This window comes from Vombatus ursinus, unplaced genomic scaffold, assembly GCF_900497805.2.
Source record: "Vombatus ursinus unplaced genomic scaffold, bare-nosed wombat genome assembly UNPS02014768.1, whole genome shotgun sequence".
NCBI lineage: Eukaryota > Metazoa > Chordata > Mammalia > Diprotodontia > Vombatidae > Vombatus > Vombatus ursinus.
In genome coordinates this window covers 5,727,284-5,750,982 of record NW_020954546.1, presented here as the reverse complement: position 1 = coordinate 5,750,982, position 23,699 = coordinate 5,727,284, and the positions used below count along the sequence as shown (strand labels likewise).

At 42.7% G+C, this 23,699-nt stretch overlaps 1 protein-coding gene across 1 annotated transcript in view; it reads right to left on the bottom strand.

The window, feature by feature from the left end:
- The window catches only part of LOC114043113 (Golgi phosphoprotein 3-like), a 28,520-nt gene extending 5,494 nt beyond the window's left edge, over positions 1-23,026 (bottom strand). The window contains exons 1-2 of the mRNA XM_027862062.1: positions 22,881-23,026; positions 18,769-18,960 (exon numbers count right to left, since the gene is read on the bottom strand). Of these exons, the coding sequence (XP_027717863.1) occupies positions 18,769-18,954 (186 nt within the window). The 5' untranslated portion in view covers positions 18,955-18,960; positions 22,881-23,026. The remainder of the gene's footprint in view (positions 1-18,768; positions 18,961-22,880) is intronic.
- Positions 23,027-23,699: the final 673 nt, after the last annotated feature.

The window sequence follows — 23,699 nt, the reverse complement described above, 5'->3', positions numbered from 1 at the left end:
AGCTGTGTGACCCTGGGCAAATCACTTAACCTTGAACCCAGGGTCCTAAGGGACCCTGAGCCAGTCACTGAACTCTGAGCCTCAGTTTCCTCGTGTGTAAAATGAGGGGGGTTGGAATAGATGGCCTCGAAGATCCTGCCAGAAGTAAGCCTGTGAGGGTGTGGACACAAAACAAAGTTAGGCACAGGAAAACCAACAGCTTCCTGAGTCTTTGTGACTCTTCCAGAAAAGACCAAATAATATGGTTCCACTAGCAATTGATAAACAGCTTATCAGTCTCTCTTTCTAGAAAAGAACCTACACAATGTCCAAAGTTTGGTAACTGCTGAGAGACAGATTTAGTTTTGATATAAGGAAAAACTTCCCAACCAATCAAATAATCCCAGAGGAGAAATGGGGCATCCAGATGGTCTCAATGGATGGAGTGCTGCTGGTCCTGGAATCAGGAAGATCCGAGTTCAATGGCCTCAGACATTTATTAGTTGTATGACCCTGGGCAGGTCACTAAACCTTGTTTGCCTTAATCTACTAGAGAAGGAAGTGGCAAACCACTCCAGTATCTTGACCAAGAAAACCCCACAGACAGTATGGTCCATGGTGTTGCAATGAGTTAGACATGACTGAAAAACAACTGAACAACAAGAAATGGTCTAGTCTGGGAGGTGGTGGGTCTCCATTCCCTCAAAGCAAAGTCTGCTTCAAGCAAAGTCTATCTGATCAGATGGCCGCTTTGTCAGGCACGTGCGTGTGTATGTGCTGATTTCTGTTCAAGTAGGAGCCGGACCAGATGGTGTCTGACGTTACCTCCCAAAGTTAGGAGTCTGTGATTCAATGCTAACCCAAAAGTTTAAGTTACAGTTGTAGAAAGGCACCTTTGAGCTCTCTATAAGCTGCTCCTGTGACAATTTCAAAGTTTAAGGGAGAATACAGATTAGACAGGAAGAGTAAACCACAAACCATCTAGCTCTCAGACAGTTCAACCAACCGATGACCATTAAGTGCAACAAATACACAGTGCTAGGGAACAGAGAGGCATAAACTTCTGTGCATAAGGAATTTTTAATCTAGTTGAGAGCATATATAAAGGAGAACAAAAAAAGAGCTATCACAAGGCAGTACATGATTGATAGAGATATAAATGGTACTGACAGTGCACCTTAGGAGTTCTAAGGGACTGATCTCTTTTACTGTGGAATACTCCAGGAAATCTGAACAAAGAGGCAGACTGAGCTACATTTAGGCTAGGGAGAGAAAACTAGGGCAAGCATCCTAAGCTGTGAGGGAATAGTGTGAACAAAAAGGGAGGAGCATTAAAGAACAAGGCATGTTTAGAGGCGGGGGTGTTTTGGGGACGGTACTATTAGAGGTGGTGGATAAGTCTGAGCCAGGTCATAGAGGGTCATGAATACCAGACTATGGATTTTGATTTTACAGATAAGAGAGTCCCTGAAGTTTTTTTGAACAGTGAGTTTCATGGTCAGAACACCATTTTAGATTAATGTGCCTATCTCTATAAGAGCAGAGGAATTTACAAGTAGGACAGATTATTGCTTCTGGCATCCTGCTAATCAGAATCTAATCTTTAACCATACCCTCCAAAATCAGTGTGATCCACAGCATCAGTTGCTTCCTGTGACAGTGCAAATGAGTTCTCCCGAGTCATCTACTGCAGGCTTATAGGAAGTGGACAAAGTGCTTATAGCACCCACCTTTCCTTTTCCTCCAAGCCCTTCATCTCAGTTTTTTGTTTTTTTGCATTTTTTGGATGAGGCAATGGGGTTAAGTGACTTGCCCAGGGTCACACAGCTAGTAAGTGTCAAATGTTTGAGGCCAGATTTGAACTCAAGTCCTCCTGACTCCAAGGCAAGTGCTCTATCCACTGTACCACTTAGCTGCTCCTATCTCAGATCTTTTCTAACCCCAATGCTTCTGCCCAAGTTCCTAAAGCAGGTTAGCAGAAGCCTTTACAAACTCCACCTGGCCTCCCCAAAGCTTCCTGAGGTCTAGTGTGCTGGCTTATCTGCCACTGAACCGCACCTGCTGTGCAGGGCACATGGAAACAACTACATCTATTCTTTTCATATAAACACTGGAGCTTATTCATTTTCCCTGCTGGTTCAGATAAAGCATAACCCATTCCTGAACAAGAAGACAGACTGAAGAGGCAATAAAATGTATATGCATATCAGAGGCCTCGGTGGCCCAGCACATTCCTACTAGGTGTGTATAAACACTTCAAATCGAAGGTAAGTATTTAGAAAAGTTTCTTCCAGGGGTTTCTTCTTTCCAACTCACTCCTCAGCTTTGGTTTTAATTTTGGTGAGGTCAAAGATTTCAACAGTGTCAATAAAGGAGCAACAGAAACCAGGATGTAAGGCGTGGACTTCCTTGAAAAGCGTTCTTTCCCACTTCGTCCTCACAAAACATATAAAACCCCAGAAAAATACCTTCCTTTAGGACTGTGCAGGAGCATGAGGAGAATAAGAATGGACAAGTAAAAACAGAGGGGTTCAAGGTGGCAACAGGTGTGAGTGAGGCGGTGGTACTGCCTTCCCTGGTGATGTCTCAGGACAAGAGAATACCGACACAATCTGGGTAAATAATACTTAGAAGCAAAAGCGAAGGCTTAAGGACTGGATCTCCAAAGGGCTCTTCCTGTGATTCCCTTGTGAATGTAACACATCCAATCTATCATATCTCTATAATCCATGTATATAAGCAGTCAGAAGGACCCTAGTGAGAAAGGACCACTGCTTTTTACGGCTGTGCAGTACCTTAGTTAACCCTGCCCCAAAGCCTGTGCCAGCAAAACACATCACAAAAAAGGGATGGTGTGGCTCAATGGCAGGTAAGTGAGCAGACTGGACCTTAGGAAGCTCCAGGAGCTCGGGGAGGCCAGATGACGTTTGTAAAGACTGCTGCTGACCTGTCAGTGTTAAGTGGGACTTAGGCTAAGAGAGTTAGGGTTAGAAAAGATCTGAGATGGAGGGCTGGGAAGAATAGGAGAGGCGGGTGCTTTAGGTACTTTGTCCACTTCCTATAAGCCAGAACGGCTTATAAGATCAGGATCAGGAGAATTTCTTTGCACCATCACAGGAAGCAACTGAAGCTGTGGAGCACACTGATTTTGGAGGGTATATTAAAGATTTGAATCTGGTTAGTAGCCTGACATCACTATGCCAGGGTCAAGTTTCAGACCAATGAGCTGGGAATGTTCTACCACAGGTCAGACACAAAGAGTCTGTGTGAACCTTTGGGGTGGATTCTCTAAGTTTGCGTATCTTGCATTTCTCTTGAGCTATTTCAATTCTGCTTTGCTCACAGAACACAGCACCTTTTGAGCGGTCCTTTGCCAGTGTCTCCCATGTCACACAATCAATTCCAAAGTTCTTAAGAGAGACCTTGAGAGTGTCCTCGTATCTTCTTCTGACCACCATGTGAACACCTGGCCTGTGTGAGTTCTCCATAAAATAAAAGGAGGACAAGCTTATAATTCTGGGTGACTTTACTGCTAGAGTAGGCTCAGACTACCAGACTTGGCAGGGAATTCTAGGAAGGAGTGGAGTTGAAAACAGCAACAGCAATGGTCACTTACTATTGAAGACTTGTGCATCTCATGACCTTCTCATCGCCAACACTGTTTTCAGTAAAATTTAGTGGATGCACCCTCGCAGCAAACACTGGCTCATTCTCTACAGGCCCTAGAAAACCCTACCTTGGACTCTCTTTGAAGTCTCCCACTTGGTCAAAGAAATCTAGCTTTCGCCTGAGGCTATAATCCTATCAACTGGCCTTTCTAACCTAGCCTGGCACTCCACTGTCTCTCACCTCCCGTTGCCCCCCCCCAACCCCTTTGATCCTATCTAGACCCCATTCTACCTCCCAGTCACTCTCATCAAGATCTTCCCTAGATCCCTCCTCACAGTCACCCTAAATTACTTGGCTGCTTCTAGATCCCTCCCACACCCTTTCTGTACATAAAGTCCATCATGTCTCTATTAAGGTGCTCAGATTCTTAAAATCTGGCCAATAGCTCACGAATGCTCAGATTCTTTAAAAGTCTGGTCAATATGGTAGATCTTTAATAAACCTTGTCTTTGGCTGAAAGAAGGCTTGGGTTGAATTTATTCGGGCAAGACTCAGGTCTCTTGCTCTCAATATTTTGAGGTCCCAGCACCCCTAAAACCTCAACAGCAGGACTTCAGGGACTATAATCTCTCCTATTTGTAAATTCTGCTTTTATAGAGACAGGTACATTAATCTAAAATGGTATTTTGATCATGAAACTCACTTGCTCAAAAAACTTCAGGGACTTTCTTGTCTGTAAAACCAAACAGGCTAAACAGCAATATTCTGAGGAGTGGAGTGACCAAGATGGAAAGTATGAAGAGGGTTATATGTTAGGTCAGGAAATTTCCATAACCTTCCACCAGAATAATCTCGCCTGAATTTCCACCCATCTATGTACACATAGTGCCCTTCCCTAGGCTAAGCATCCTTGAAGACATACCTTAAAACAATTCTATGAAGGTCAAGGATTGAAAAGTTTCCTGCTCAGGGCAAATAGAATTAAAGCTAGAAGAAAAAAATCTTGAAAGCATAAACTAAAAATAGCTTCTAAAATTTTGACTTGAAACTTGGTTTAATTTTCAAAGAAGGAATCAACCCCCTAAAGATAAAAAAGAATATTGAAAAAAATGTAACTAATTTTAATTCATAAAATTACATCAAACAGCACTTTTTGAAAAATATGGTATTTTTCCCCAATCTGTTCTATTGAAGGAGCAGACAAATATAAGTGCTTTGGAGCTTCCCCCAGATCTCTTCTTGTCTACCCCTCTTTGTCTATCCAAACTCATCCTATCCAACTTATCCTAACCTGCACACAGAGCTGGCAGCTATTTCTCAAGGGTCCATCACAGATACTTGAGGATAAAGAACATTGGCCTGATGAGGTAATTAAGAAAATACTAATATTAGAAATTGTTCAAGTTCAGTGGATGATTTCATGATGGAATGACTGAAATCCCTATCACACCATTAGTCTTGGTGGCTTATAAATCCAGATTCAGGGTCAAAACAACAGCATTTATTAATTGAGGAAATCTTAGTGCCAACAAGCGGTCCATTAAGGCCAAAGCAAACAGGTACAGAGGTAAAAAGCATTTTTTTTTTCGCCAGGCTTTTGTATCTCCAGCATCTAGCCCATTGCCTGGCACACAGAAGGCACTTACAATCAATTAGATTTTAACAAATACTTAAAATTGTCAAGATGGGGAAGGGAAGAGAGTGTAGTCAGTGCAAGGGTTGTAGCCTGGGAAAGGACTGCACGTTGGGACTGGAGGAGAAGGCAAAGAACACGGTTAGAGGTTGCAAGGCTGAAGGAGGGGTGGAATTGACATGAGATTGTGATCAGATAGGAAAATTTCATAATTCATCAACATAGAAGTGGAACATTTGTGTGTAATGACAACATCAATGACCATCTCTGTGTACTGCTGAGGAAGAATGAAGGAGAAGGTGGTGGAGAATGTGTGAGCTGCTGATGAACCAGGAGTTAGTTGCCTTGCCTTTGCCCGCTTAGGAAGGAGGAACCTTTCTAGGCCCGTTCCACAGGTAAAAGGCAAGCTGTCACCTTAAACCGGAGAGTATTCCAACTCCCCCCCACCGCAAACACACACAACTAGTGATCTGGGGGTGGGGTGACACTGTACGTGAGTGAAAGTGCAATGAGTGCTGGAAAGGTGGCCAGGGAAGCTATCATCAGGATGGAGACAGATCTCAGAACAAGAAGATGGAAGGAATGAGGAAGGAAAAGGTTTCAGAAGAAAGCCAGGTATGGAACAGGCATTCTGAAAGCATAAAGCGGCAAGTTCTACAGTGAACTATGGGGTGGGGGAGGAAGGGCCAAAGGGGTGGCGAACAGAGTTTAAATAATGCCAGCTAGGGATTCAGAATTGCTGGGATGGGGAGGGAATGACTGGGTAAGAATTATATTCATCACTGAGAAATCAGGTAGGTCAGCAGTGGAGAGCTGGAAATCGGAGGGGGGATTCCCTCTGTCACGGATGCAGGCAAAGCAACTGGAGTACACAGCACTGTAGGAATAAAGATCAATCAATCAATTAAACATTTATTGTCTACCATGTGCCAGGCCCTGCGCTGAGTGCCAGGGATACAAAGAGGCAAAAGACAGTCCTTGCCCTCAAGGAGTTTAAAATCAAATGAGGAAATAACATGCAAACAAATATATACAAAGCAAGTTATAAATAGGATAAATGGGAAATAATTAACAGAAAGAAGGCATGAAGATTAAGAGGGGTTGGGGAAAGCTGCCAGTAGAAGGTGGGACTTAAGTTAGGCCTTAAAGGAAGACAAGGAAGTCAGCAGTGGAAATGGAGGAGAGCATTCCAGGTATGGGGGCTAGCCAGAGAAAATGCTTAGAGCCATAGAACAGCCAGGAGGCCAGTGTCACTGGATCAAAGAGTACGTGTTGGAGAGTAAGGAGTAAGAAGACTAAAAGGGTAGGAGGGGGCAAGGTTATAAAGGTCTCTGATGGCTCAACAGAGAATTTGGTATTTGATCTTGGAGGCTACAGGGAGCCATCAGAGTTGGTTGAAGTGGCGGGGGGAAAGAAAGAAATGACACGTGATTTTCCCTGTGCTAACTATTTAGGAAAATCACTTTAGTGACTGGAGGATGGATTGGAGTGGGGAGAGACCTGGGGCAGCCAGATCCTCTCCGCACCTCACATACTGCAATAATCCAGGCATGAAGTGATGAGGGCCTGCACTATGGTGGCCTCATCGGAGAGAAAATACAAAGAAAGATTTGGCAATGGTGGAGTTCTCCAATTGTTTCTATCTGCAGATGACACTGTCCTGATTGCATCAAGCACTGGAACATGAAAATACTTGTCCGATTAAATCCATGATAATTCAAAAGAGAATGACTGATTCTTTCCTTTATTCTCCTATTATCCTGAAGAATGGAAAACAAATCTTCTGCTTCATCCTCTGGCCTGGTCATAATAATTCCCAAGAGTGAACTTCCAAAGCCAATAACTAGCAAAGTATGAGTGATTCCTGTGAGTTAAGCCAGTCCTTGTGTTTTCATATGTAAAGGCTGAGGAAAACAAATGAAATTCTATTCTCTTTCACTCAAAAAGCTATCATTTAGAGGATATTGGAGAGATTTTTTTTTTCAGATAAGTGTATCTTGTATTTCTGCCCTCAGAACATACCCTCACAGGCTAACGATAAGAGGTAATTGCTAACATATACAGAGGGCGTTTAAAGTTCTGTAACGTTACACATATATACAATCTCAGTTCACTCACAGAATTTCAGAGCTGGAAGACACCTGTGGCCATGCAGCACAAGTCATATTTGAAAGTTGGCCCAAGGGACAACAAGTCATCCTGCCTTTGCTTGAAGACTTCTAAAAAGGGGGAGCCGCTTTCTCCTGCAGGAACGGTTTCTACTTTCAACAAGTTCTAATCATCGTGTGATCACAGATTTGGAGTTGGAAGGGCCCTCACAGGCCCTTGAGGCCAACCCCAGAGATGAACTGCCTTGTGCAGCATCACACAGCAAGGAAATGTCCGAGGCAGGACTCCGCCTACAGACCTCCTGACCCCAAGTCCAGAGCTCTCGCCTCCACTACACTGGGGCATTTTTCTTGACATCCAGTCTCGACTTCCACTCGTTTCTACTAGTTTGGCCCTCCAGGGACAAGCAGAACGATCGTTTTCCACAGGATGCCTTTAAAGCACTTGTAGCAGCTATCTGTCGTCCTTGAGTCTTCTCCAGCTCCACCCGGGCAGTTCTTTGGGTCAATGCCTTAGTGGAAGGGACTTAAACCAACTCATCTCCCTAATCTCTGGGCCCTTCAGTGTTGCATGGGCCATCATCCCTGCTCTGACTCTATTCCCTTGCCTTCTCATTCCAGAACCTTTTATCCAGTTCACCTCTACATTATGTGCTACTCTTGAAACCCTTACTCACTGACCCGCTGCTACTCACACCAGGTCGAGTTCCAACCCAGGGTTACTCTGCTATTCTCCCCACCCCCAGGATACTGATGAACTGGTTCTTCTCCTGGCCAAGGTCAATGCCTCTACATGTGCCATTTTCTCATGTCTTTCCAAGCAGACTGGCCCCTCTATCGACCCTCCTCCTTTCCTTCTAATTTTCAGTCTTTTCCTGGTTCCTTCCTTAGCACCTACAAACACATTCAACATGTTTTTTCATGGGCCGTCCCCTATACTGGGAATGTTCATTTTCGTCTCCACCTCCAGACTTCCTTCAAGCTGAAATCCCAGCTTGTGCAAAAGGCCCTTTGTGGTTTACCTTAATGCCAGTTCCTTCCCTTTGAGACTACTTCCAATTTATCCTGCGTATATCTTATCTGTACGTAACGTTTGTAAGTTCTGTTCCCAGTTAGACTGTAAGCACCTTGTGAGCAGGGGCTGTTTAGTCTTTCTATTTGTCTCCCTAGGGCTTAGCACAGTACTTTACACGTGGATTCATTCTGATGACACTGTTCTCTTGGTCTTCCCTCCTACCTGTCTTACCATTCCTGCTCAGTCTCTTTTGCTGTATCAATAGCCACAACATGCCCCTAACACTTTCATATGGTGGAGGCCGTTCACATTTTGAAGCCATGCCTGAAAACAGAAATACTAATCACTTCAGGTCAGGTTCTTCTCTAGCAAACAAAATATCCACTACTTCATGTGGTATCATGGTAATTCCATTATTGATCAGTTGCTCAATGGGCAAGCCATATTATTACTTTCAATTGGAGCAAGCATAGAATACGGCTGCTTTTGAAATTTTGAGCCTGTGTGCCATTACTAGAACAGGGGCGATAAAAACAAAGTAGGAGCCGTGGAGCGTTCCCTCAAGGAATTTACAATTTAATAATTAAGACACAACCAGAGAACGACTTTGTTGTTGGTAGGTCATTTTTTCAGTCATGTCTGACTCTCCGTGACTCCATTTGGGGTTTTCTTAGAAAAGACACTGGAGCCGTTTGCCATGTCCTTTGACAGCTCACTTTGCAGATGAGGAACTTAGGCAAACAGGGTTAAGTGACTTGCACAGGGACACACAGCTAGTAAGTATCTGAGGCTGGATTTGAACTCAGGTCCTCCTGACTCTAGGGCCAGCACTCTATTCATTGTACCATCCAGAAGTCCCTCAGAGAACAAATACAAGTATCTTTAAATAAGCTCAATACTGTGTGCTACAGACTTGGGCCACGGAAATTTAGGGAACAGAAAAATCAACAATTACAGAAGAAGCTCAAGGTTTCAAGGAGGAGCTGAGACTTGAACTGGACCTCAAAAGAACTGTAGGATTATACCTGATGGAGAAAAGGAGGAAAGGAAATTCAGGAAGGGGCAGTAAAGGCATGAACAAAAAGAAGCCACAGACGAAACATATGCTTTCTGTGAATAACAAAACTGAAATAAAAGATTCATGTTGGGAAGTACTGTAAGATGAGGGCTGACAGATGGAGGCATCTGATGGAAAAGCCTTGAAAGCCAAGGTAAGGAATGCTGTATTAGTGGGAGGAAGGAAAGGAGTAAGCATTTACACAGCACCTACTATGTGTCAGGCACTACACTGAGCACTTTTTGTAAAAATCTTATTTGACCCCCACAACAATCCTAGGATGTAGGTTCTACTATTATCCTCATTTTACAGTTGAGGAAATGGAGACAAATGGGAGGTTAAGTGACTTGCCTAGAGTCACTCAGCCAAATCTGAACTCAGGTCTTTTTGACTCCAGGTCCAACATTCTATCTACTGCACCACTAGCTGCCCCTGATGGTGATTATTGACAACAGTTATGGAAGAGAAAAACCTATACTAGCCTGCTACTAGTGAAACGGGAACAGAGTTTACGGATTACTGAACAAAAATTAAGACCTTAGCTTAGTATTTTTCCCATCTAGAGTTTCTGGTGACACTTGTCACTTTCATTCTTTATTCCATGGATAACTATGGCTAGGTAGGAACAGATAAAAGTAGTAGCTGCCAAGGGAAGCCAGTAATACAATAATAATTTTAATTTGTGTACTTCCTAGACCAGGGGTGGGGAACCTGCAGCCTCAAGGCCACATGTGGCCCTCTAAGTCCTTAAGTGTGGCCCTTTGACTGAATCCAAACTAAATTTGGTCTGTGAAGTCTGGATTCAGTCAAAGGGCTGCACTTAAGCACCCACCCTGTTAGATAGTTCAATTCAATAATTCAACAGTCTCTATGTGTAAAGCACTGTGAGAGATGCTGAGGGGACAAAGAAAAAAGAAGTCACTTTCCTTAAGGAGCTTAGTTTAACGAGAAGAAACTGCACTGCAGGCAGCCATAAGCAACAATCTCTAGTATCTTTCCATTTCACAGGGGACAGAAAGTGGACTTGTGAATTCATTAATACTGGGACCACTCAGAAAAGAAAGATCCCATTAACAGTAACTTGGAAAATTGTCTAGTTCACTGAGAGTTTAAGGGACTTGCTCAGGGTCACAAAGCCAACAGGTATAAGATGTCGGACTGGAATCTTGGTCTTCCTGAGGTTCTCTGTTCACTCCATCATAATGCTTAGCCTTCTATTTTCTATCTCAGGAAAATTCTAGAAGGGGTACCTGCTTTCATTCTTTCACTAAAGTTATGATGCCCTGGATGATCCATTAGCATTCACCGTGTCTTAGTTTGCCTGTAAATGCAGCTGTTAGAAAAGAGATTTAACGCTGTTTTACATGATTGCACATGTATAACCTATATCAAATCGCTTGCCAATTTGGGGAGAGGGAAGGAGACAATTTGGAACTCAAAATTTTAAAAAATACATATTAAAAATTTTTCTATGCAACTGGGAAAAAATAAAATATTATTTAAAAAAATGAAATTTAACAAAAGGAAAAACATTCCTTCCTCTGATCCCCTTTTAAATGAATGCTTTGCTGGTGACATGGGGTGAAGGAGAGGTCACCAAAGTGCATTTTTTTCAGTTGAGTCTCCCAGGTGGTACTTGCAGCACTGTTGCCAGGAGGATATCCTTCTACTCTCATCTCTGAAGCTGTGATTAGTAGCTAGACATTTCCTCACGTGCCCTTCTTGTTCACGCTGAGCAGACTAGAGCATTGAGGCCTCTTACAGGACCGTAGGAGAGAAAGGGTCCTCGGAGGTTATCTGGCGTAACTTCCCACACCATGAATGCTCTCCGTCACACCCTGGACAATGGCTGATTGATAAGTGAGAAGACTTACTACCTGCTTCTAGGGCACTCCCTTTCATTTCTGGACAGTCCTACTTGTTAGATCTTTTTTTTTCTTCTTTCTTTCTTTCTTTCTTTTTTAAGTTTGGAAAATGACTCTGATCTCCAAGCAGCAGTTTCGGTTCCGTCTTCTGGATCCACAAAAAATTAAGACGATTTTTTCCTCAGATTACTGTACTTCAAATATCTGGAAAGTGATAATCTGAATGCACACAGTCATCACCATGTTGTTCTCTTCTCAATAAACTCCATTGGCTCCCACATCTAGGACCAAATACAGGCTTGTTTGGCATTTAAAGCTCTTCCCAATTGAGCTCCAAGCTGCCTTTCTAGGCTTACTGTGCATTATCATCTCCCTTCCCCAAACTACCATATATCTATTTTTATAAACTTAGATATTTTTTCCTGACAAAATGTAAGCTCCCTGAGAGTAGCAATTTTTTCATTTTCATTTTTGTATTTCCAGAATCTAGCATAATGCCTTCCTCATTTTTGTTTGTTGTTCAGTCATTTCAGACTCTGTGACCTAATTTAGATTTTTTTTTTGGTAGAGACACTGGAGTGGTTTGCCATCATTTCCTTCTTCAGCTCATTTGACAGATGAGGAAACTGAGGCAAACAGGGTGAAATGGCTTGCCCCAGAGTCATACAGCAAGGAAGTGTCTGAGGCCAGATTTGAACTGAGGAAGATGAGTTGTGTGTCCCAGGCCTCCCCCTGCCACCCCCCCGGCTCCAGGCCAGCACTCTATCCTCTATACCACCAGATGCTAAATGTTTTTGATTGCCTGAAGGAAGCTGTCCTGCTCCCCCAAAGCTTCCCTTCTCCATACTAAACACTACTAGTCCTTTAGCTGTTTGTCATGTGACATGATTTTAGGTCCCTTTACCATCCTGGTCATCCTACTCTGGATGCCCTCAAAATCCAAAGCACCTCTTTCTATAACATGGCCTCAGAACAGAAGGCAATATTCCCAAGTTCTGCCCATGATGGTGGGATTATCTTCTGGACATCACTTTAGACAGTGACTATCAGTTTCCAAACTTTGACTTTGGCTTAATCTTAAGGTCTCATGCCACAAGTGAGCATGCCAAGACAATAAACGTTAGAGCAAGGGTTCTCAAACTGTTTTGAGTAAAAGGGCCTTATTACTGTCAAATAATTTCTCAAAACCCCACGAGAGTAGTTGAGTATCCAATGATTGAGAAAATACAAGGTGATGAAAACTTAATATGGATTTAGTCACAATTCTTAAAAAAAGCAGCATGGTATGTATAGTGGATAAAGAGCCGACCCTGGAATGAATGGGAAGACCTGACCCAAATGCCTCCTGGGATACAATTGAGTGTGTATCCCAGATACACCTGGGAAAGGCAATGCTCTGGGGACCACTTTAAGACTAGACATTGCAGGGGAGTGACTGAGCTACATCTACAGAGGAGGATTCCCCACAGGCATTACTTACACCAATGAAATCACAGGCTCTGACCAAAAAAAGGGTGAGATTTTATATCCGAAAAATAGTAAAACATTTCCGATATTATTTATTCGGTCTCCAGTTGTTTTCTTACTTACTATATAGAGTCATGGTGCCTATTTTGTTGGAGCTAAGTAATGATTAAAAATGACAAACCGTTCGTATGTGAACCGATGGTTGGACTCCTTACCATGATCCCATGGCATACAGGGGTGAAGGGTCCACAAGCTGGGAAGCTGGGAATCAGAGCAACAATAGCCTAGGATAAACAGCTCGTGAAAAAGCTATCAGATGAAGGTCACTGTAGAGGATTTATGTCCTTACTGCTTTACAGAACATACGATTAAACCACTAGATTACACATGAAGCTACCCCAGGGCATAAAATTCGTGGGAGTTCTACTCAAAAGAGTTAAAAAGCCTGAACAGCTCCCTTGCCTTAGCAAGAAGGACAAAGATAGGTGACAGATGACGTCTTTAGGAGCATGTCATCTTTAATAGTAAGGTGGCAGGAATAAAATAGCCCTATAGCAAGTTCCTAGACTCAATGGTCACATCATCATAAGGGGATTGGAAAGGGAAGGGAAACAAGCATTTGTGAAGTGCCTGCTGTGTACCAAATGTCATCTCATTCACAAATGAGATAAAACTCTGTGGGGTAGGTGCTGTTATTATCCCCATTTTTACAGTGGAAGAAACAGGCAAACAGAGGTGAAGTGACTTGCCCAGGGACACATAGCTAATAAGTTTCTGAGGCCAGATTTGAACTTAGGTCTTCCTGATTCCAGGCCCAGTGCTCTAAGCTCTCAATCCCAGCCAAAAAACAAGGAGCATGAGGGCTTTTTCCTCACTGCCAAAGTTAGATCAAGAAGAGAGCTGGTACTCTGAAGAAGAAACAAAGAAGAGTTAGTTCATCTGAACTATATTTATTCTACAAATAAGATAAGCCTTTAGCCTTTGAGCTATTAGGCCAATGATCCTTTTGTTATATGTCATGGGCCTAATAACATTTTTCAATATAATTCTATGAAGCATAATAACCAAATAGTAGAACTCCACAGACCATACAGAACAACTTGACAAACAAGTCTTCCAAGCCAATAACGATAGTTACAGCTATTTTAATCCCTGGGAGAAGTATTACTCATTTTACTATTAAATTAAAAGGTCCTTGAAAACACAAAGTTCAACTGTCTTATAATGTCAGGAAATTCAAATACAGAAAAAAGCCTAACCTTTAGAGAGAGCTTATATTTCATTCATTCTTTCCAACAAGTTGTTTACATAATGGCTATAGGTTGGCTGAAAGACTCACAAAAAAACTAGTCACCTCAGATTTCCCAAGGAACTAACAATAATGTTCCTAGCAAGAGGATATCCTGATCAAGTATAATGTCAAGGCTGGGAGCATTATCTTCACAATTTTAAGTAAAATTCTTACTGACCTTGTCTAATTTCTTTCATCATTTATTTTTTATATTCATCAATAGTGTAAACATTCATTTTTTTCCACTTTTAAAACAAATTTTATTGATGTGTTTTGTTTTTACATCACATTTATTTCCATATATATACTTTTCTCCACCCATTGAGGCTTCCATGGTTACAAATATAAAACAAAACAAAACAAAACAAAACATAAAACCCAAAACCGTTCAATATGTCGGATAGATAGGCTGACCACGTCTGAGAGCTTGCGCTACATTCCATACTCCCGAGTTCTTAGGCTCTTCAAAAATTTTTATCTTTTTTCTATGGGCAAGATTAGTCAAAATGATAAAGCATTAACTTAATTTAAAAATATTCCTATCTAGTCCTATTTGGGATTTGGTTTAAAAATTTTAATTAACAGTTTTCTAAAATGCCTACTACTTCCAGAATATACGTCTTTGAAAACTTGTGGCTATTCCATTTGCATTTCAGTGACACAGAGTTACATTAACATTCTATTTTTCCAATGAACAAAAGAAGAAATTAAACACAGTGACTGGTATGTAGTAGATGCTCAATGCATTTCTATTATATTAATGAAATTATAAATGAATAGCCAAGCCAGGCACTGTAATTTCAAGAGGTTAAAAGAATCCTCCCCCAAAATCATTAAGACAAGAAACTTCACTTAATTCCTATTATGGGTACCTTTTTATCTAGAAAATATAGATTCTAATAAATTATCAGTTACAGAATCCCACGACTTCATGACTAAATATCAGTGAGCCAATGAAAGCTCAATATCGAGAATTCTTAACAAAGGCCATATTGACATTTCAACAGGAAATGAATCTATTTTACGCTGGCCAGGTTGGTACCCAGGGTTAGTGTTTTCGTTGATGCCAAGTGCTATTTGTCTGAGGTAATACCAAATTGTTCAAAGGTGTTTTTCTGTATTTGAACTTCCCAATATATCATAAAGGAATTTATATTTTCTTTCTTTCTTTTTTTTCTTTCAGCCGAAGACAAAGTTTATTAGAACATAGTCATATTGGGCAGACTCTTAAGGAGTCGGAACATTAGTGAGCAGCACCTAGATTTTAAGAATCTAAGCCAGGAATTTATATTTTCAAGGAAAGTTGTGGTATATCTTCTAAATTACAGATTTCTAAGAAAAGAGAAGATAGCTATAGAATCCATCTGGGAGAGAACTGAATAAATTAACCTCTTGAAGTGAGGTCTTCTTTGAGGTCAATAATTATCTGAAAAATCTGTCTTCTAGGCTTTTAAAATATAGATCTAAATTTAATTTCTAGTGACATTAAATAATATTGTTTCTAAGCAGAGGTTCTGACCACAGTAATATGGAAATCATTAGCAAAATTATCTTAAAGATGAGTCTTTTGAGTTATAAAATTTTCCATGGAAAGAAAGTTTCATATTTGTTCAAGTATGTAACTGATAGACAGGCAACGACGTAATAGCTTGGCGCAATTAGCTTAGCGATCCAGAAAGGCCTGGATTCAAGGCCTGCCTCTGACACTTAGTGGGGAGTGTAAGTAACCTGAGGCAATTCACTCAACCCCTCATTGCTCTAGGAAGCTCTCTAAGACTACAAACTGGGCCAAAATGTTGACCTACAATTGGCTGAGGAAGTTTCTTACACCATGAAATCACAGGTCTAGTGTCTACCCTTACATGATTGATACCAAACACCCAACACCACACAACCAGTAGCTTCGGCCAAAGAGAATGAACATAGTGAGTAACAAATCCTAACAACAGGCAATGGCTGGATTTGGCTAAAGAACTTCAATGAGCTTCTTCCAATTTAGTCATGGTGCTCTCTTGCCTAAAAAGCTGCAATGGTCACTCCACTCACAGCTCCCCACCCCTTTACTCATAGGATAAAGTCCAAAGGCCTAGCCAGATACATAGTTGTCTTAAGTTCACTAATATCTGTTGAATGAATATTCATTAAGTCAGTAATTTGGAAGATCAGTAGCAAAAGTACAGATGCCACCTAACTTACACATTTGCAGAGATAGGAAAGGCAAGTATCTGGCCATTTGGAATTGGTAACGTTTAGGTACATTAGAATACTTTGTCCTAAATACTCTGATTCAAAAATGCCTATACATTTTTCTCATATTTTCTGCACTGCAAGTTAACTAAGATAAAAAACCTTATTTATGAACTTCCCTTTGAAAGCCAACTAGAGCAATCCAAAAGACGGTTAATTCAATTCACTGGCCATTTAACTACTGCCTGCTTACATTCAGGGCGGTGTGTACACAGCAGACCTGCTTAGAGGTTAGATGATCACTTATCAGGGGATTCCTGCACAGGGAAGGAAAGGAGAGCAGCCAGATGACAGGATCAAAGCATCGCAAACACTAAATACTAACTGATGATCACAGACTTTGAGCCGGAGGGTCCATCTAGGCCAACCTCTCATTCTACAAATGAGGAAACCGAGGCCTGGAAAGGTGAAGTGACTTGCCCAAATCAGGATTTGAATCTAGCACTTTTCCAAACTGACCTCTTAGACTCCATCCTCCTCCATGACTTTATGAACCCCTTTTGACCTGCCCGTCCTCAGCAGACTTCTCAGCTCTTTCATTAAATGAAAGGACTGGACTCCAAGCTCTCTTAGATCCCTCCCAATTTTATAGGTACAATCATCAGTTAGTATTGGTGTTTCTGACATCACGTACGGTGCTTAAAATTTTCAAGTGTTTTATAGATGCTTTTTTATGTGGCTTCCCCTTCCAACTGGCCCTAGACCTTTGTCCTGTGACTCAACAGTTGTGTAAGGTCCTCTTTTCCCCTGCTGTAAAATTCCTACTGGCACCAGTGTAAAAATATATACAAAGACAAGATCAGATAAGGGTGGTCTCAGAGCATTAGTATAAATCTGAGCATCCATAGGTCAGCAGGAAATGAATTGACCCTGCCCCCACCAGGGCTGAAGCCAGCCACTCACAGTGAACAAATAAATCTCTTTAGTATTCACTTCTATATACTTTGTGAGAAGTGTTCTGGCCACTGGGCTAAGGGGTCCCAGGAACCAGATTTCTATCCAATCCTAAATAGCACTCCGAATATCCTTCCCAATCAGGAGCTTTGTTTACTTAATTTATTATTTAAAATTTTCTTATATAATATAAGAGCCCAATCCAACTTTTTCGGCTAACTCTGATCATATAATGGAGTTTTGTTTTTTCAATTGATTTGTACTGAATATTTCTTTTGTAATACAGATCCGAAATTCAACTTTCTCAGCTAGCTGGGAGGAGAAGGAGGGAAAAGAAAGAGGTAACTGGAACCTTTAAATAAATAACTCCTTTGTGAATGCAATTAACAAACCTATTAATTTTATTTAAGGAAAAGGCTATAAACCCCCAGTGGGCATAGAGTTGCCCAAGAGCCTTTTTATGTATGTTCTCTATGCACATACAGGGCACTTGCCTGATATTAAGGTAACAACAACGTTCCACATAAAAGGCCTGCAGCTTCACCTGAGAAATGGGAAGTAATGAGAGTGTAATTACAAGCCAAAGATGTAACCAGGGCTCTCCTTGGTTATACCAAAGAATCCAAGCCAAGGGATACACGATACCACCTGGGATGTTTCCCTAAGTACCCTGAAACACTCCAATGTTGGCCATGTTATTTTGCCTTTCAGCTCAGGTCAAATAGCAGTAAGAGATTTTTTTTTTTTTTAAAAAAAAACAAGGTAAATTCAGTATTTTCAATTCAAATCAATGTTGAAGCAATATTTCACTCTTAAGAAAATATCAACATCTATCAATAATACAGTGTTCTCGTATTTACACAGAGGATACTCAAATACTTTCTAGATATATACTTCTAGTCCCCTTCTGTGAAAGGTAAAAAAGTACCTGAGGAAACTGAGACCCAGACAAGGATTTAAATGATAATAGAGGGGAAAATGTCCTATTGGGAGGAAGAATCTCACACCCAAAGCTTGACCTCTCAAAGCATTATATGACTAATAATAAATGTTCTGTCACGATAAGGGAAAACACAGCAGGAAGAGGAAAGTTAAAATTGTTTTAAAAAACCAAACAAAATCCAAATCCTCACCAAATGAGACTATTTAAACTTAAGTGAAGAAAAGAATCCATAACATTCAAAAAGTTATAGGGCTCTACCTATTCTTAACCCCTTCCTTGTTTCAATGCAAGAACAGTTTCCTTCAGAACTCAAGAAGAAGCCATCGATACAATAGACTCTCTCCAGAGCAGATAATTAATTCTGGTTTGTTAATGGTGAATTGTTTCATCAACAGTTGTGTCCAGCGCAAGTGGATGTACATTAAGCCTTCCTCACCCACAAAATCTAAGACTTTGGAGGAGTTTCTCAGTTAGTTATACCTCTGGATATCATCTTATAGGCCTCAGTTATCAGAGGCTCCTGGAGCTCCCATATTGTGGAGCACAAAAGTCATGCTTGGCAAAAAAAAATCCCAAGAGTTTTACTTCTCTTAAACGTCTCAATATTAATATGACTAATATGTATCATGCACACGGAGATCAATACCTGAACTCCATTACCTCCTTATCCTTCAGGCCCAGGAGCAACACCTCTTCCATAAGGTTGAGGCGAATATCCTTCGAGTCCCCGGAGTCATCATTATCCAGACCTCTTTCTTGGTTGGAGTCTTCCTCACCTTCCAACTTCTTTTCAGAGTTCTTGCCAACCTCAGCTCGCCGCCGGCCTCGGTGAGTCAAAGATGACATTCTCACCTGTCCCAGGGGAGGTTGGACAAAAACTTATACATATATGTGTGTGTGTATGTGTGTGGTTGTATACATATGTATGTGTGTACAGAGATGATGGGGTATAGGCCCCAAGCTGAGACCCCAAAGAAAGTTTGGGTTCCATTCGTCTAAGGGGATTCTCCTTGAATTCTCCCACTTGATCAAGGAGGTATCTGGAATTCCCCTGAGGCTGTGATCCTATCAACTGGCTTTTCATTATAGCCAAGCCCAATCTCCCAATTCTCGGTTACCCTTGACCTAGCCCATTGCTTCATTGTCTTACCTCCCTATGGCCTCTGGCTACCTCCTACCCTAGCCCTTATCTAGACCCCATTCTCAATCTCCCAGTCACTGCCATCAAGATCCTTCCTAGATCCCTCCCACAGTCTTTCTGTATATATGGTCCATCATGCCTCTGTTAAGGTGCTCAGATTCTTATAATCTAGCCAATAGCTCATTAACATTCAGACTCCTTAAGAGTCTGGCCAATATGGTGGGTGTTCTAATAAACCTTGTCTTTGGCTGAAAGAAAGGTTGGGTCAAATTCTTTCATGCAGGACCTGTGTGTTGTGATTTTGGGGTCCCTGCACCCCTAAACCCCTAAAACTCAATAGACACCCACAAATGCATACAGATGTATATATATGCTCAAATATCTCTCAATATATATCTCTATATATGTCTTATATAAGACAAGAAATATGTAGAAATTTAAGTTGACAATAGAATGAAAGGGGAAGTTTTTAACAATGAAATTGGAAAATCCTATTTGCTTTTAAAAAGGCAATGACCAGACTACACATGTATAACCTTTATCAAACTGCTTGCTTTACCGATGATGAGGGAGGGGAGGAAGGAAGAATTTGGAAGGCAAAACTGCAAAAAAACAATGGTTAAAAATTGTTTTTACATGTAATTGGAAAAACATTCAAATTCATTTAAAAAAATAAAATAAATATGCCTTTGTTAAAAAGGGGGGGAGGCGCAACGACCCAGTTTCTTCATATAACAAGTCAGATCAAACCATGAAGCCCACTGCTCAACCAGATAATATCCTTATGATTAATACACCATCCTTCCTGTCTAAAGCTTAAGTGTGAACCTTCTATGACCTAATGCAAAATATCCTTCACACTGCATCTACAAATTAAAAAGGATAGGCAGCTTGACTTATTAACATAGTTCATTCATTCATCTAATAGACACTTTTAGGCACCTGGCTGCTAGGTACTGTGAAAGATCCAAAAATAAGTAAGAAACACTTGTCTTCAAGAAGCTGACATTCTAGTAGGGGAAATAAGACACAGACTCAAATAGCTACAACAGAAAAATTTAATATAAAAGCATGTGAAAGAGGTAAAAACCAAAACGGTTCTATGACATTTATTTGAAGGAAAACTTCACTTTAGAGCAGACAGAGTAATGGAAAAGGCTTCACGAAGGAGGTGACTGAGCCTTAAAAGATGGACAGGATTTCAACAGGCAGAGATGAAGAGACGGGCATTTAAGCAGAAGGAGAACAGCATGAGCAAAAGTGGGAAAGCATGGGATGTACTCCAGGCCTGGGCAAGCAGCACAGTCTGGCTGATGTTTAGAATTCAGGATGGGGGAACAATGTGAGATAAAGTTGAAAAGGTGGGCTAGAACCAGATTGCATATAACGTTTCTCGAAAGCCAGACTACAAGGTTTGAACTTTGATAGACAGTGGTTTCTGTGTGAAGTAAAGGGATCAGAGCTGTGAAGTAGGAAAGTTAATCTAGCAGTGGTGTGCAGGATGAACTGGAGAAGGGAAAAAAAGAATGAAGAAAGAGAGACAGAAAAGGTTACTACAACAGCCTGGGCTACAGGTGAAGAGGTCTGGCCTAGGATGACAGCAGTGGGAATGATCAGGAGGCAGCAGATTTAGAATTTTTGATGGTGGAATCCATAGGACTTGGTGTTTTATTAGATATGGAAGATAAAGGAGAGAAAGAGTTAAAGATGAGTTCAAGGCTGCAAGCAAGGGTAATCATGAGAATTGTAGCACATCCATAGTGGTAATGATGTGAGGTCATAGTTGTAATTCTATCTTCACGGAGGCTAGTCAACTTTGTTTTATTGCATGGCTAGTGAAGACTTAACGTTGGTCGGTCAGGCAACAAGTATTTATTAAGCACTTACTACGTGCTATGCGCTGTACTAAGTAGTGGTTAAACTAACCTCAGCTAGCTATCCAGTTGGCAAATGCATACAGTTGGTCACAAGAGAAAATGGCATGGGAATGTGGACAGAGATTTACATCTGTTGAGGGCACCACCATCATCTGAGTTACTCAGCTTTGTAACTTCAAAGTCATCCTTGACTCTTCTCATTCACTTCTAATATCCATCAACTGGATTCTATCTCCATAATATTACTCAATGCCTTCTCTCTATTCACAGCCACCAACCTGACTCAGGACCTCCAGCCTCTCACCTGTTCTATTTTACTATCCTGCTAATAGATCTTCCATCTTCAATCCTAACTGCACTATTAGTATTCCCTTGTGTTTATCCACCAGCCGTTTGCATTTGCCTATGCCATCCCCTATTCCGGGAATGTGCTCCGTCCTCCAGGACACCTTCAAAGACACGCTCCCACGCCACCTCCTTCCCTAAGACTTCCTCTGACTTCCTCACCTGCTAATGCTCACCCATGCCTCAAATTACTCTGTATTGTATTTGTGCATGTGCTATAGCTCTCCAATAAAATATAAGGATCTAAACACAGGAATTGCTTCATTTCTGTCTAGTACTGCCCATGCCTTGTGCATAGTAGGAGTTTGGTTAATGTTTGTTGTTCCATCACAACAAATCCATTTCTGATACTGTAAAAACTCATACCACAGGATCTCCCCACGGTTCATGTGTGGCATTTTCTTCAAATCTGAAGGAAAAGTGCTGCCATCAGACTATATTAGAAAAATAAAGGTGTAAGGAGAAGGGTAATGATAGGCAGGCCATTCACATACAGGTATGTCACCGTGACTACCCAATAAGTGAGAATAAGAGTGCAAGTGAGCCGTGAACCGAAATATTTCTTTAGTTGAAGGTCGAAGGAAACTTCCCTACGTAACAGGCCTTAGAGCTAAAAGAGGGCTTTTCTAGGGATCACGAGGCCAGCTCCAAGAGAGGTAAAGTGACTTGGGTAAGGTTACACAGTTACCAACAACAGCAGGTGTGGCATTTACCTACTGCTCGATTCTTTCATTTGAGCCTCACAACAATCCTTCGAGGTAGGGACTAAGAGGAAATTGCAGCTGACCTCAGTGATGTGCCCACGTGTCAGAAGTTGGATCTGGGGGGAGGGGGGCCTCCGATTCCCAGGTTCAGCACCTCATCCAGGACCCTGTCCTTTCTTGGAGGGCACTGTACGCTAAAATAGCCACGCTGTGCTTCGGAGGAACCTCAATACCGACTGCACACAAGGAAAATGGAAAAGCAACACTTAAAGGGGAAGAAGATGTAAGGTCGAATCCCTCACAATGCGGTTTCTTATGCAAAATATGTCCCAGGTAGGCACACACGTGAGGTCATTCCAGCAGGCTGGAGGGAAGCCTACCTGCAAGAGGAAGAGGAGGAAGAGGAGGGAGGAGGAAGACCAGGGTAAATGCTCGCATCGGGCACTGCAGGAAGCCGGAGCCTACGTCCTGGCCACCCCACGGCCGAGAAACTTCAAGCCCCGTGTGACCGTGACCAAGGAGCAGAACTTCCCAGGCGGACCTGTGCGGGGGCCTAGGGAGGGGCCACGTACGTGGGTGTGTGTGCTGGTTAGCCGACGGCCCACCACCAAGTCACCGCAGCCCGCTCCCGCTCCCGCTCTCGCTCCCGCCAGCAAACAGGCGGCCCGGCGGCCGGCCGCGGGCAGAGGCCTCGAGCGGACTCACCTGGCGTCGCGGCGGCTCCTCGGAGTGCGGGGCCCGGACGGCGTCAGGCTCCCCTTGGCTCACGACACCTGTTCACCCTCCGCTCCTTCGGGGTGAGAAACTTCTCCGGCGCCGACGAAGCACCAACTTTACTTCCTGATCCTCGGCTGCAAACAAGGACTAACACATCAGCTTCCTCGGCGATCGCTAGGCAACCTAGCTTGGTGTTTCTGTCTTCGGCCAATCAGGGGCCGCCAGGGCGGAGGTCCAGCCAATGGGCGGCAGCGAGGGGAGGGCCTCCCCCCACGCTATTGTGTTGCCGTCCAGACAAACCCCACAAAAAGGAGGTAGGTCGAGGCCCCGGCTGACAGCCGGTCAGCCCAATGGCGGACCCCTAACCTGGAGGGCACGGAAGGCAGCCCACCCTCGGGGCCGGCTCGGGGCCGCCAAGGGAGAGGCGTGACCCACAGCCCCTGGAGCAGGTGTGCGGGCGGAGCATCCTGCCAGCACTGGGCCGGGCTGGGCCGGGGAGGAGGAGGAGAGGGATGGGGGAGGGGAGAGGGGGGAGGGGGGAGAGGGGAGAGGTCAAACCAGCCGCTTTGGGGTGGGCCCAGAAGGCGTGACGTCATCGGCCGGGCCAGCGGGCCAGGAAAGCCTGAGCCTGGTCGGTGCAGGAATTCACGGGCTGATGCTTTCAGAACCTGGCCAGCCAACCTCTGCTTTCCAAAGAAATGGAAACCCAAACCCTGTTGGGTGGGCCTAGACCCCATACTGGCGGATTCCGAGGGCTCCCCGCTAGAGATCACCAAGCCTAATGGAAAACATATGATGGCCCTAAAG